General features: G+C 38.4%; 1 protein-coding gene across 6 annotated transcripts in view; it reads left to right on the forward strand.

Annotated features, from left to right (window-relative positions):
• Nucleotides 1-12,677, forward strand: part of lrp2a (low density lipoprotein receptor-related protein 2a) — a 113,398-nt gene that overhangs the window by 77,938 nt on the left and 22,783 nt on the right. For all 6 annotated transcript variants that reach the window (XM_089133422.1, XM_089133419.1, XM_089133421.1 and 3 more), the window contains 8 exons: nt 511-1,177; nt 2,382-2,552; nt 2,973-3,196; nt 4,390-4,567; nt 4,704-4,900; nt 6,057-6,302; nt 7,246-7,374; nt 10,170-10,289. In XM_089133422.1, the coding sequence (XP_088989548.1) occupies nt 511-1,177; nt 2,382-2,552; nt 2,973-3,196; nt 4,390-4,567; nt 4,704-4,900; nt 6,057-6,302; nt 7,246-7,374; nt 10,170-10,289 (1,932 nt within the window). The remainder of the gene's footprint in view (nt 1-510; nt 1,178-2,381; nt 2,553-2,972; nt 3,197-4,389; nt 4,568-4,703; nt 4,901-6,056; nt 6,303-7,245; nt 7,375-10,169; nt 10,290-12,677) is intronic.

Below are 12,677 nucleotides of genomic sequence, written 5' to 3' on the forward strand. Positions count from 1 at the left end.
TATATTCAAATAGAAACAATATTTCACAATATAACAGTGTTTACTGCATTTTCGATCAAATAAATGCAGCTTATGTGAGCATAATAAACTTCCAAATGCACGATTAGCTTGAATTAGAAACACATCAACATTCTTGATGATTCACGTCTCCCGCATACAGACTTTGTGACGCAAACATCTTACAAATGTTTAATCACTATATATTGTTTTATCGAATGAGTGGGCGGGGCGATTTTCACATTGTTTCAAATCATAAATTCTACAAGATCCATTTCTTAAAAGTCAGTATGGGTTTTATGGCCTTATTTCAGTTACTTTTTTTCACAAAGCATTTTCTCAAAACTACAAACTTTTACATACATGCTGCTCACATATTATTGTAGCAGATTTTGTGATGAATACAGTGTAGACTTTGGCCATGAAAACGTCGAAACACTTCTAGGGTCCCAAAAAACACCTCAGACCCCAGAGGGTTAACTTTTCAGATTGTCTGTTTGTTGTTTGTTTTAGGCATCAATGAGTGCACAGACCCGTCCATGCACCACTGCGACCACAACTGCACCGACACTCCCACCAGCTTCATCTGCACCTGTCGTCCCGGGTATCGTCTCATGTCCGATAACACAACGTGCGACGATGTGGACGAGTGCTCGGTCACTCCCGGCGTGTGCAGTCAGGTGTGTGAGAACACCATGGGCTCGTACGTGTGTAAGTGCGCACCAGGCTTCCTCCGTGAACCCGACGGCCGCAGCTGCAGGCAGAACAGCAACATCACCCCGTACCTGATCTTTAGCAATCGCTACTATCTGCGCAATCTCTCCACGGATGGCGAGGCCTATTCTCTCATCCTGCAAGGCCTCAGCAGCGTGGTCGCTCTGGACTTCGATCGAGTCGACAAGCGCTTGTACTGGATTGACGTGAGCCGGAGGGTGTTGGAGCGGATGTTCTTTAACGGGACGGGCCGAGAGGTGGTGGTGAACGGGCTCTTGCACGGAGAAGGCCTGGCGGTCGACTGGATCGGGAGGAAGCTGTACTGGGTCGACAGCTTTCTCGACTGCATGAAAGTGTCAGAGCTGGATGGGCGGTTCGTGAGGAAGTTGGCAGAGCACTGTGTGGATGTTAATAACACGTACTGCTTTGAGAATCCCAGAGCCATTGTGCTGCATCCCAAGTTTGGGTGAGTGTACCGATGATAGAAGTCGTTTTCAGACCTGTGGAAAAATAACTCTGTTACCAAGTGCACATTGCAAAATTTTAGTAGTGAAATGTAAATACAGGAGTGAATTGCCTAAATCTGTAGTTGCCAGCTGGTGAGGGTATTCTGATTGGATTGTGAAAACTACAACCAACTATAAAACCATGTGTAGTCAGGATAACAAAATAAATTGGCTTAAACATTTTTAAAATGGAGGAGCAATCATATAGTTTTTGCTGACGTCAAAGGCCTGTTGAAATTCTGCAGAATTTTGATGCAAATAAATGTATCACCTGGCATGTATATTATTATTATTATTATTATTATTATTAATTATTTATTTATAATACATTTCAGAAAGTAACACCCGTTATATTATATTTAATTTTTTTAATTTTTAATTATTATTTAATTATTTTAATTTTTTATTTATTTTGTTATATATATATATATATATATATATACAAGAACAATGAATTACGATTTTATATATATATGTGTGTGTGTATGTATAGAAAATCTATAACAAAATAAATAAAAAAATATTATTTTATAAAAAAATTAAATATAATATAACAGGTGTATGTATATATATATATATATATATATATATACAAGAACAATGAATTACAATTTTATATATATATATTTTTTTTTAAATTTATATTCTAATTTTATTTACTTATATATATGTACCCAATATTCTAAGTAATTAAAACAAATTTAAAAAAAACAAGAACAATGAATAACGATTTTATATATATATAATCGTTATTCATTGTTCTTGGTTTTTTTTTAAATTTGTTTTAATTACTTAGAATATTGGGTACATATATATAAGTAAATAAAATTAGAATATAAATAAAAATTTATATTCTATTCTAATTTTATTTACTTATATATATGTACCCATTACCCAATATTCTAAGTCTATAGTGTTGAAAATACTATAAGATAAGAAACTTGAACCACACTAAAAAGTACAAAAAGTAAAAATGTATAATTAGTAATTGAATTTAGATATAACAAATAATAGTGCCAACATACTGAATTCAGGTGTCACTTCTGTGATTAACTCTGTGTGAACAGAACAGGATTGAGCTCTTAAAAGTGTTTTTAACTGAAGGTGTGTGTAGAATCTGTTTTAACTTCAATTTTTTTTAAATCAAATGTCATCTTTGCGCAGATACGTGTACTGGACCGATTGGGGAGACAAAGCCTTCATTGGACGTGTTGGGATGGATGGAAATAACAAGTCAGCCGTCATCACCACTAAGATCGAGTGGCCCAACGGTCTCACTATTGACTACACCAATGACAAGCTGTACTGGTCTGATGCCCACCTAAACTACATCGAGTAAGACTCTCTCACGTTCTGCCCACACTGAAGAACATTTTTTTTAGTCAGTTGAACTCTGAAAATGTACTTCATGTGGTAACATCTACAATAACTGGTTTTGTTGAAATGAAATAAATTATTTAAGATTACTGATTACTGATTGAACTGAATTCAACCAACCTAAAAAATTAATGTTTTTTTTAAATGAATCAAAGGATTTAGGATTATTTATTATATACTTGCTGTTTCTTTGTCTTTTAATTGTGAAATTTAGTAGTTTTGCTTTGGTACTTGTAGCTTGAATTTCTTTGAGTTTAGAAAACAAAATACCACATTAAAAATCTATCTACAGGTCGGAGAACATGGTTAATATTGCAGGTTTGTGTGCATTATTTTTTGTTTGTTTGCCCCATTGTTAAAACAGTTGTGTCTCCTCAGATTCTCCGACCTGGACGGGCATCACAGGCACACCGTGTACGACGGTAACCTGCCGCATCCTTTCGCCATCACAGTGTTCGAGGAAACCGTGTACTGGACAGACTGGAACACTCGCACGGTGGAGAAGGGCAACAAATACACCGGCTCCGGACGGGAGGCGCTCGTCAACACCACACACAGACCGTTCGACATTCACGTGTGCCATCCCTACCGCCAGCCCATAGGTGAGCCCGGGACAGCGTAACCCGAGCGGGATGCAGTCGCAGGCGTCAGATCCATATCACTTCCGTTAAACGTCCGCTGAGGCACTTAAGGGGCTCTGCCAATATTTACACAGTCCGACACAATGCCGCCAGTCTCTGCTCGCCTGTCTTTTCTCAGAGACAGGAAAGACTAAACTCTTTATCATTGCTTTAATGGCCAGGACAGGTAGTTTAAACTCTTTATCTGAGGGCTTCTTTAGAAAGACGAGCTACAGCTACATGATGTGGAGCCACATCCTGGTTCTTGGTAAGAGGAGACAGTCTAACTCAGACTCTCCAGATTATACTTCGTGTCATGACCCAATTCAATACCAAAAGTATAAAGATGTCCTGGAATGTTTTTAATGGATGAACTTTATTCAGTATTTGAAATTAAAATAACGTTCCTGTGAGTTTTTAAACCGGTTATTCGTCTTATGTTTTTATTTTTGATTCTAAGCACATTTTGCGTATGATTGCCCCTATTATTCAATATACTATTCCCCTATATTCAATATATACTTTTTTATTTGATTGTATGAATAATAGAGAATAATCCTAAGAATATTCTTTTCTTTTTTAAACATTTAATGCATTTTAAACATTGCATGTTTAGTTAAAAATCAAAGTGAAATGTCTCTAACGTTTGAAATAAAAAAATGAATATAAATATTAGTCTTATTCGTACAAAAGTAAAAAAAAAAATCTAAAATTGGATTTTTAACATTTTAATATTAATAATTTGCTGTTTTAATTGCAAACACTGAATACATTTCAAACATTAAATAAATATCAGTGTTTGATTTGATTTTTAAGGATATTTTTTTCATGCATGAATAATCAGGAATATTATAAATATATTTATTTTATTTGCAAACATTGAATGCATTTTAAACATTTTATATTTCCTTAAAAACCAAACGCTGAAATGCATTCCGTGCTTAAAAATCAACGAAACATTATATATTTAGATAATTACTATTTGCATTAAATATTTATTTTTTATTCTACTTTTATTACTTTTTTATTTTTTGTTTGCGCGAATAATAGTACATACTCGTGAGAAAAAAATTATTTTAATTGCAAACATTGAAAAATAATTGCAACCCATTTTTGGTCTTGACCCGTTAGCACAGAGACACTGATATAACTCTGACTATATCTTTCCCCTGTAGAGACGAATCCTTGCGCGGTGAATAATGGAGGCTGTTCTCACCTGTGTCTTCTGCGAGCGGGGGGTCAAGGTTACACCTGCGAGTGCCCTGACCACTTCCTTACCATGCAGATAGGGGGCATTGCACGCTGTCTGCCCATGTGTTCCAGCACTCAGTACAGATGTGCAGACAACGAACGGTTCGTTTATCTGCTTTCATTTCAGTCTCTGTTCTAAAACCTAATGAGTTGCGTTGCTGTATACTGTCTATGTACAGTAGGCAGCTTCCTACTAAGGGAGCATCCAAAGTAAAATGCAATATTTTGTTTTGTTAAGCTGTATTCCTATTTGGTGGAAGTGTGATGGTCAGCGGGACTGTAGAGATGGCTCAGATGAACCCTCCACGTGTCCCGTCCGGCACTGCAGACTGGGCCAGTTCCAGTGTAATGACGGAAACTGCACCAGCCCGCACTTCCTGTGTAACTCCAATCAGGACTGTCCCGATGGCTCGGATGAGGACACTGTGCTGTGTGGTATGGGACAAATCATTATCACAATATAATGTCAAAAAGCCCCTTTCACACACAGTCTTCACTGGGAAATTACCATTAAAGGGATAGTTCACTTTGAAATTAATTTCCGATATATTTTAGCTTACCTCAAGGGCATTCAAGATGTAGGTGTCTTTGTTTCCGCAGTAGTTTCAATTTTTATGTTTTTAGGTCAAACCGTTCTTGTTTGTCTATGGTCACCACCTCATCTTTGTGGCTGTGGTTACAAGGTAAAAACGATATAAATACTGTTCGTTTTCTCACACAAACCGCTCGTTCCGTGTCTTAGGCCATCAATGTGTACTTACATTTACGAGTCATTAAATCATGTTTAATTTGGACTTCTCTGTGCATGCTCTTTGAGGTGGTGACCATAGACCTCCATTATATGACTGACAGACAAGAACGGTTTGACCTAAAAATATAAAAATTGAAACTACTGTGGAAACAATGACACTTACATCTTGGATGCCCTTGAGGTAAGCTAAAACATACCAAAATTAATTTCAAAGTGAACTATCCCTTTAAGAGTTCATGTGTGAACAGGACCTGTTCAAGAAATACCAGTATCTTTGACTGCTGCGCCCTATCTCGCAGCTTTATCAGTGTGTCGCACTCAAGACCCTGCCTTCTTTTCCATTCATCAGCACTGCGGCTTTGCAGTTGGATACTATTATGCTCATCTCATGTTCATGATCATTTACCTTACGCCTGTCACACTGACGTCAAATTGTCAAATTGAACTAATAGTGAAACTTTAGCATTTCCGATGACTGATGACACAGAATTTACCGGTATTTTGGTGTGTGAATGGTCTCTTAACGGTAAAAAAACATAACGCTGTTGCTTGTGTGTACAGCATTTTTGTGTATTTAAAGTCTAAAGTCTTTAAATACACAAAAATACACTAAAGTCTTTAAAGTCTCAGGGTAAAGTCTTTTTGGTTATTTACTGGGAATAGGATTACTGTGTGAAAGTGGCTAATGTTTGATGATAAGGCCTAGTGGCTAAAAAGCTGAAAGGTTGAAGGTTTGCACTGCATGATAATATGTACACTGCATTCAAAACAACACTGCTATTCTGATATTTGCTTTAGATTGGGCTGTTGCTAAAGCGTCTTCTGTTTCTGTGCCGTCAGCCACGCATCAGTGCGAGTCGCATCAGTGGCAGTGTGCTAATAAACGCTGCATCTCTGAGGCCTGGCAGTGTGACGGGGAGAACGACTGCGGCGACGGCTCCGATGAGGATCCCACACACTGTTCCAGCAGGACCTGCAGACCCGGACAGTTCAAGTGCAGGAACGGGCGCTGCATCCCGCAGAGCTGGAAATGTGACGTGGATGACGACTGTGGAGACAACTCCGACGAGCCCCTCGACGAATGCAGTGAGTTACTGACGCGCTACAGCATTCACTGGTTGAGTAGAAGCTTTATTTAACCAGGAGAGAAGACTCACTGAGATTCAAATCTCTTTTACAGGACCAAGATATTAGGCAGCCGAGTTTGCATATACAGTTATACATCAAAGTTACGACATACCAAAAAAAAAAAAAAAAAACTGAGTTAAAGGAGTAATTCACTTTTGCTGATAATGTACTCACTCCCATGTCATTCTTCAGTCGAAAAGAAATTAAGGTTTTTGATGAAAACATTCCAGGATTTTCTCCATATAATGGACTTCAATGGGAACCAAACGGCTCAAGCTCCAAATGAGAGTTTCAGTGCAGCTTCAAAGGGCTTTAAACGACACCAGACGATGAATAAGGGTCTTATCAAGCGAAACGATCGCTCATTTCAAACATAAATAAAAACGTTTAAGTTTTATAAGCACAAATGCTCGCCTTGCTCTGTTCTGTGATGCACGTTCGTGACTCTCCTGTTCTAACTCGTTCATCAAAATGAATGAATCCTTTTTCGAGTCATTTTGTTCATTTCATTTGTTGAATATACCAAATGACTCGAAAAAAGATTCGTTCATTTTGATGAACGAGTTCGAATGGTATCGTTTAAAGCCCTTTGAAGCTGCACTGAAACTCTCATTTCAACCTTGAACCGTTTGGTTCCCACTGAAGTGCATTACATGGAGAAAAATGCTGGAATGTTTTCATCAAAAACCTTAATTTCTTTTCGACTGAAGAAAGAAAGACATGGACATCTTGGATGACATGGGGCTGAGTAAATTATCAGCAAAAGTTTTTTTTTTTTAAAGTGAACTACTTTACATACTACTTAAATTAGTAAAGGAAGAAAAAGGAGAAATTGTGCTGCAATACGAAGTGTACTTAAATCTCTTGCAGTAGTTTTCATTGTTCTAAATGTTGTTTGCAGTGGGTCCAACGTACAGATGTGACAATCACACAGAGTTTGACTGCAGGACAAACTATCGCTGCATTCCTCTGTGGGCCGTGTGCAACGGACACAACGACTGCAGGGACAACAGCGACGAACAGCACTGCGGTGAGACATCAGACAAACCCACAAATTAAGACTTAACTCAGAGCAACTGCTTTTTTTTTTTAATTCACAAACACCAGTGCGTACAACTGATGAACAATTTATGACATAGTTACAGTAAGTAACACTAAAAGTACTTTATATATAATATATCATGTAAAATTACTTAGCATTGTGTGTGTGTTTGTCATGATTGATTGAAATCATTAGGAGTTATTCATCCCCTCACACTCCAGTGTATTAGCGAGTCGTGTTATTTCAGTCTCTCTGTGACGGACGGGCCCTCGGTGACCCCTCCTCCTGTCTGGGGCCACAACTCAGATTTATGTGTGTGTGTGAGGTATGTCTGTGTCAGGCACCAGTGTGTGTGTGTGTGCAGTTGTGAGTATGTTTGTATTGTTTCATTAAGGATCGAGCGTTATATAATATACAGTGAAAAAAAAAAGATTAATTACCTCAGTTTGTGGAAAAGCAACTGGTGATGAGCTTTGATTCATTCTCGATACCACCTGTGGTTAAGTGTAACGTGTATATAAGACCATAGATATCATACTTCAGTGAGTTGGTATTGTAACATTATATCAGTTAATGAAAAAAGCTTTTTTAGGTTTTAAATGTGTAAAATGTAAAATGTTGCCACCGTATTTTTTACAGCAAAAATCAGGCATCGTATGTGCAGTGTTTTTTGTGTGTTTTTTACCATACATTTCACAGATTTTTTGTAAGTGATCTGACTGATGTTCACATAAACACACACACACTTGTAGCCCTGGCTCTCCTGGGTCTTATCAGCTCCTCCTCGCTCCATTAGTGCCATCCTGCACAGAGAGGAGAGATCGCCCTAATCTGACTGTAAGAATGTGCCGTCCGGGTCAGATGTTCCTGCAACTCCTCTACCTTCCTTTGGCAGATGGCAGAGAGGATCTCCCCATTTCCTCCTCTTCTCTCATTTTCTCTCATTTTCTCAGTAGCAGTAATCACCATGTCTTCATTAAAGCACAAAAATAGGAGAGAGGCCGCATTATGCATGTTCTTTTATTTTATTTGCACAGACGCGTTTCGGCGCGTGCCTTCATCAGTGTGCAGCAAGATCGCAATGTAGCCAATCTTATACGCCCACACCCATATTAACACCAACCAATAATGTTAAAGTGATATCCAGTCCAATAATGTCACTAATGTTTCAAACAGTCCATTAATGAAAGACAACGACTCTTATACATATAAAATATCAACACACAATAAACGTATTAGTGTTCCATTTATAAGAAACAACTTAGTGACAGATCTTCATTCATCCCTTCATTCGGGATGCATGTGTTTAAAGGGATAGTTCACTTTGAAATTAATTTTTGGTATGTTTTAGCTTACCTCAAGGGCATCCAAGATGTCTTTGTTTCCGCAGTAGTTTCAATTTTGATATTTTTAGGTCAAACCGTTTGTGTCTATCAGTCATATAATGCAGGTCTATGGTCACCACCTTAAAGAGCATGCACAGAGAAGTCCAAATTAAACATGATTCAATGACTCGTAAATGTAAGTACACATTGATGGCCTAAGACACGAAACGAGCGGTTTGTGTGAGAAAACGAAGAGTATTTATATTGTTTTTACCTCTTTTAATCACAACTACGTCCCAAGTGATCTGAGGGTGCAGGCGCTTTGTGGCTGTGGTTACAAAATGTAAAAACTATATAAATACTGTTCGTTTTCTCACACAAACCGCTCGTTTCGTGTCTTAGGCCATCAATGTGTACTTACAATTACGAGTCATTAAATCATGTTTAATTTGGACTTCTCTGTGCATGCTCTTTGAGGTGGTGACCATAGACCTCCATTATATGACTGACAGACACAAACGGTTTGACCTAAAAATATCAAAATTGAAACTACTGCTGAAACAAAGACACTTACATCTTGGATGCCCTTGAGGTAAGCTAAAACATATCAAAAATGTATTTCAAAGTGAACTATCCCTTTAAGTTAAAAATAAATCACGCCTTTCGTTGCAGGAGGCGGTCCACTCAAGCTCTAATCCCATGAATTTGAGCATATTGACAGCATGTCCCGCAGAATTAAAATGCCTTGCCTCTGTTTTTCTGAATTAATGAGTTAATTTTTCATGAGAAAATTTATTTTTGCTGTTTTTCTGAATTAACTCATTAATTCAGAAAAACAGAGCAAAAAAAAAAATCCATTAAAAATTAACTCATTAATTCAGAAAAACAGAGCAAAAAATGTTTCTCATGAAAAATTAACTCGTTAATTCAGAAAAACAGAGCAAAAAATTTTTTCTCATGAAAAATTAACTCATTAATTCAGAAAAACAGCTATTTTTTTTCTCATGAAAAATTAACTCGTTAATTCAGAAAAACAGAGCAAAATTTGTTTTTTCTCATGAAAAATTAACTCATTAATTCAGAAAAACAGAGCAAATTTTTTTTCTCATGAAAAATTAAACTCGTTAATTCAGAAAAACAGAGTAGATTTTTTTTCTTCAAGTGAATGCAATACGCCTCCGTAAGAAACTGTCTGATTACTGTTGTTCTTCTAAATAGCAGAAAATCGGCTGAATGCATTCGAAAACAGAAAAACTCAACAGTTGGGGAATTGTAAAATGAGCCTATTTCCAAAAAAAGTGGAGTATCCCTTTAAATAAGGTCTTTTTTTATCAGACGTGTCTGCTAATGTACTGGCACTCTCGGTCAATGAGACTGAGTCTCTCCACTTCCGCTCTGTTTAACCTCAGCTTGTGTGTTAAAGTTTGTGTGAGCCTGTGTTGTCTGTTGTGTTTGCAGAGGAGTTGACCTGTGATCCGGCGGGTGATTTCCGCTGTGATAACCACCAGTGTATTCCCCTTCGCTGGCGCTGCGACGGAGACAATGACTGCGGCGACGGATCGGATGAACACAACTGCAGTGAGTGGCAGCACTGACCTCTCCTGTTCGGTCAGATCAATATAAAAACAGTAGGGATAGTTTGATTGGTTAAAAAGGGATACTTAACCCAAAATCATTATTTACTCATCCTTGTGTGGTTCAGTGGAATACAAAAGTTGATGGATAATTAAAATAAAATCCAAAGTGCACATCCAAAGACTTAAACAGTCAAACACACAAAATAATGTTAAAATGGCGAGTCACGTAAACAGAGTCAGTTATGTTTTAAATGAACAGAAAATGCATAATGGATGCGTGTGTCAGGTCTTAAAGTGACAGCAGCCTAATATACCTGCTGGCAAATTATGAGATAATATTAAAAATATCTATATGGCAGTTTTCCCCATGGTATCGATGTTAAAATTGTGGCCTTTGAAAATTTTGAGTGGGTAGTAATTTTGGAAAACTTGTAGCCACTCTCTGATGAGCAAACAAGTTAATGTCAAGTCCTGCTTACCAGAGAAACCGTAACGGTAAAGACAAAGAAGAAAAGATTTGATGGGAACAAATTGGAAAGACAGAAAGCGTGGAGGAGACGGCTTGATGGCAGACAAGGTGCTTTGAGGTGTAAAAGGTTGACAAATGGTCTGCGCTAAACCTTAGAGCTGCATGTTGGACGAAGCGATGATTTTTTCAGCACTTTCTCCTCCCTGCAGAAGAGCTGCGGGGGTGGTGAACGCGGGTCATTCCCCTGATGAATTTAGCTATGAACTCACCTCTGAAAAATGGTCCTCTTGCTGAAGGGCAAGCCGTATGTAATCCTGAGACAGTGAAGCACAGCCTAATCATCGCCCTCATCTGTGTCAGAGGCTTGCTGTGCTTTACTTAAATGCTTTATGTCGTGTTTCTGCTGCATTTCGGCCTTATAAGCACTTTGTGAAACATTGCTGTTCACTAGACGCACTATATTATTGCGTTATGCCTAAACTATCCTTTTTTTGAAATTCCAGATCTTGGGCCATTGCTCCATTTCCCAAGCTAATAACTTCCTTAAACGTTATGAAAACATAATTTCTGAATGTTCTAGATGTCCCCCTGTAGTCAATAATATTATCCCTTAAATCTCGTCTTTGATCACCAAAATTATTTGAACGTTTGTTCCTTATAAAAATAGCTTGAATGTCACTTTACACACTTGCCTCATTAAGTATACACGGTTCTATGAATATTCAAATTGGCCCCTGCCTCCACTCACTCACGCCAGCTCAGAGATCCACTCGTTGACGATCACACATTGTCGTGATTGGCTACACGGTAGTTTGTGACGTCAGAAACACCAGCTTTGGTTCACTGCGGATTTAAAGGGACACTCCACCCATTTGCATTAAGCTTTCCATTGTTACACTCTAAAAAACGCTGGGTTGTTTTAACCTAAATTTGGGTCAAATATGGACAAACCCAAATTGATTTGTTGGTTTAAAAGTGTCATTTAAAATTTTAACCTAACTTCAACTTTCACTTTCAACTGTACATTTTTTAATGACCTTTTTAACCCAACATTTGGGTTTGTTCATATTTGACCCAACATTTGGGTTGAAACAACCCAGCATTTTTTAGAGTGTAGAAACCCAGTTATACTATTGAATGGTCGTGCCACACTCATTTTCCCCTGAGATGAGAGAAATCCGTTATTTACCTTTTTCACTTCCTCCCACAATGACGCAAAAATCATCATTTTACGTCATTGTCAGTAGGAAGTGTAAGAGCGGGGGATTTCTGTAAAGACTACAAGCACTAGATCCCACCCCTTCAAACCCGCCCATAGGGGGTTGGGCCTAAAGCGCTAACAGACCAATCACAGATCAGTGCCAGTGCGTTTGATTTCACCGGCAGAAACTTTTTGAAAATAAGGACGAAGGTACTGAATACGCAGACGGATGCATTATGAAGGATTGGGATTACACGTAGTGTCAGCCATCTTTTTTTGGAAGCTAAGCTAGCAGGTTCTTGTTCTGTGGAGAAAGCTGAGTAGTAGGGGTTACCATCCTCTTTTTCCCGGACATGTCCGGCCGCCGCTGTCCGGGATTCAGCTTTTGCTTTCTGCAGTCGCCATTCATTGTTTACATGCACAGCTTTTGTTTCAATCTAACTGAATTCATTCCGATTGGTGAATCTGAATGTAGTGTTTACATGAACGCTAAACAAGTGATCGGTTGATGTGCGTTTTAACATTGCTAAGAAAATTCCCGCTCCTCCGTGAGAGATACGAGACCGGTGCGTCTCACAGGTGTCGCTCATCGGTAATCACCCCACCGGCCTTGCGCCGTTCTCCCGCGGCCCTCACTCGTCCCGCTCGCTATAGCAAACATGATGAATGGCGACTGTAAAACGCAAAAGCCAAATCCCGGACATTTTGGGCGCTCTCGA

This window comes from Pimephales promelas, chromosome 7, assembly GCF_988280905.1.
Source record: "Pimephales promelas chromosome 7, fPimPro1.hap1.1, whole genome shotgun sequence".
In the NCBI taxonomy this organism is placed as follows: domain Eukaryota; kingdom Metazoa; phylum Chordata; class Actinopteri; order Cypriniformes; family Leuciscidae; genus Pimephales; species Pimephales promelas.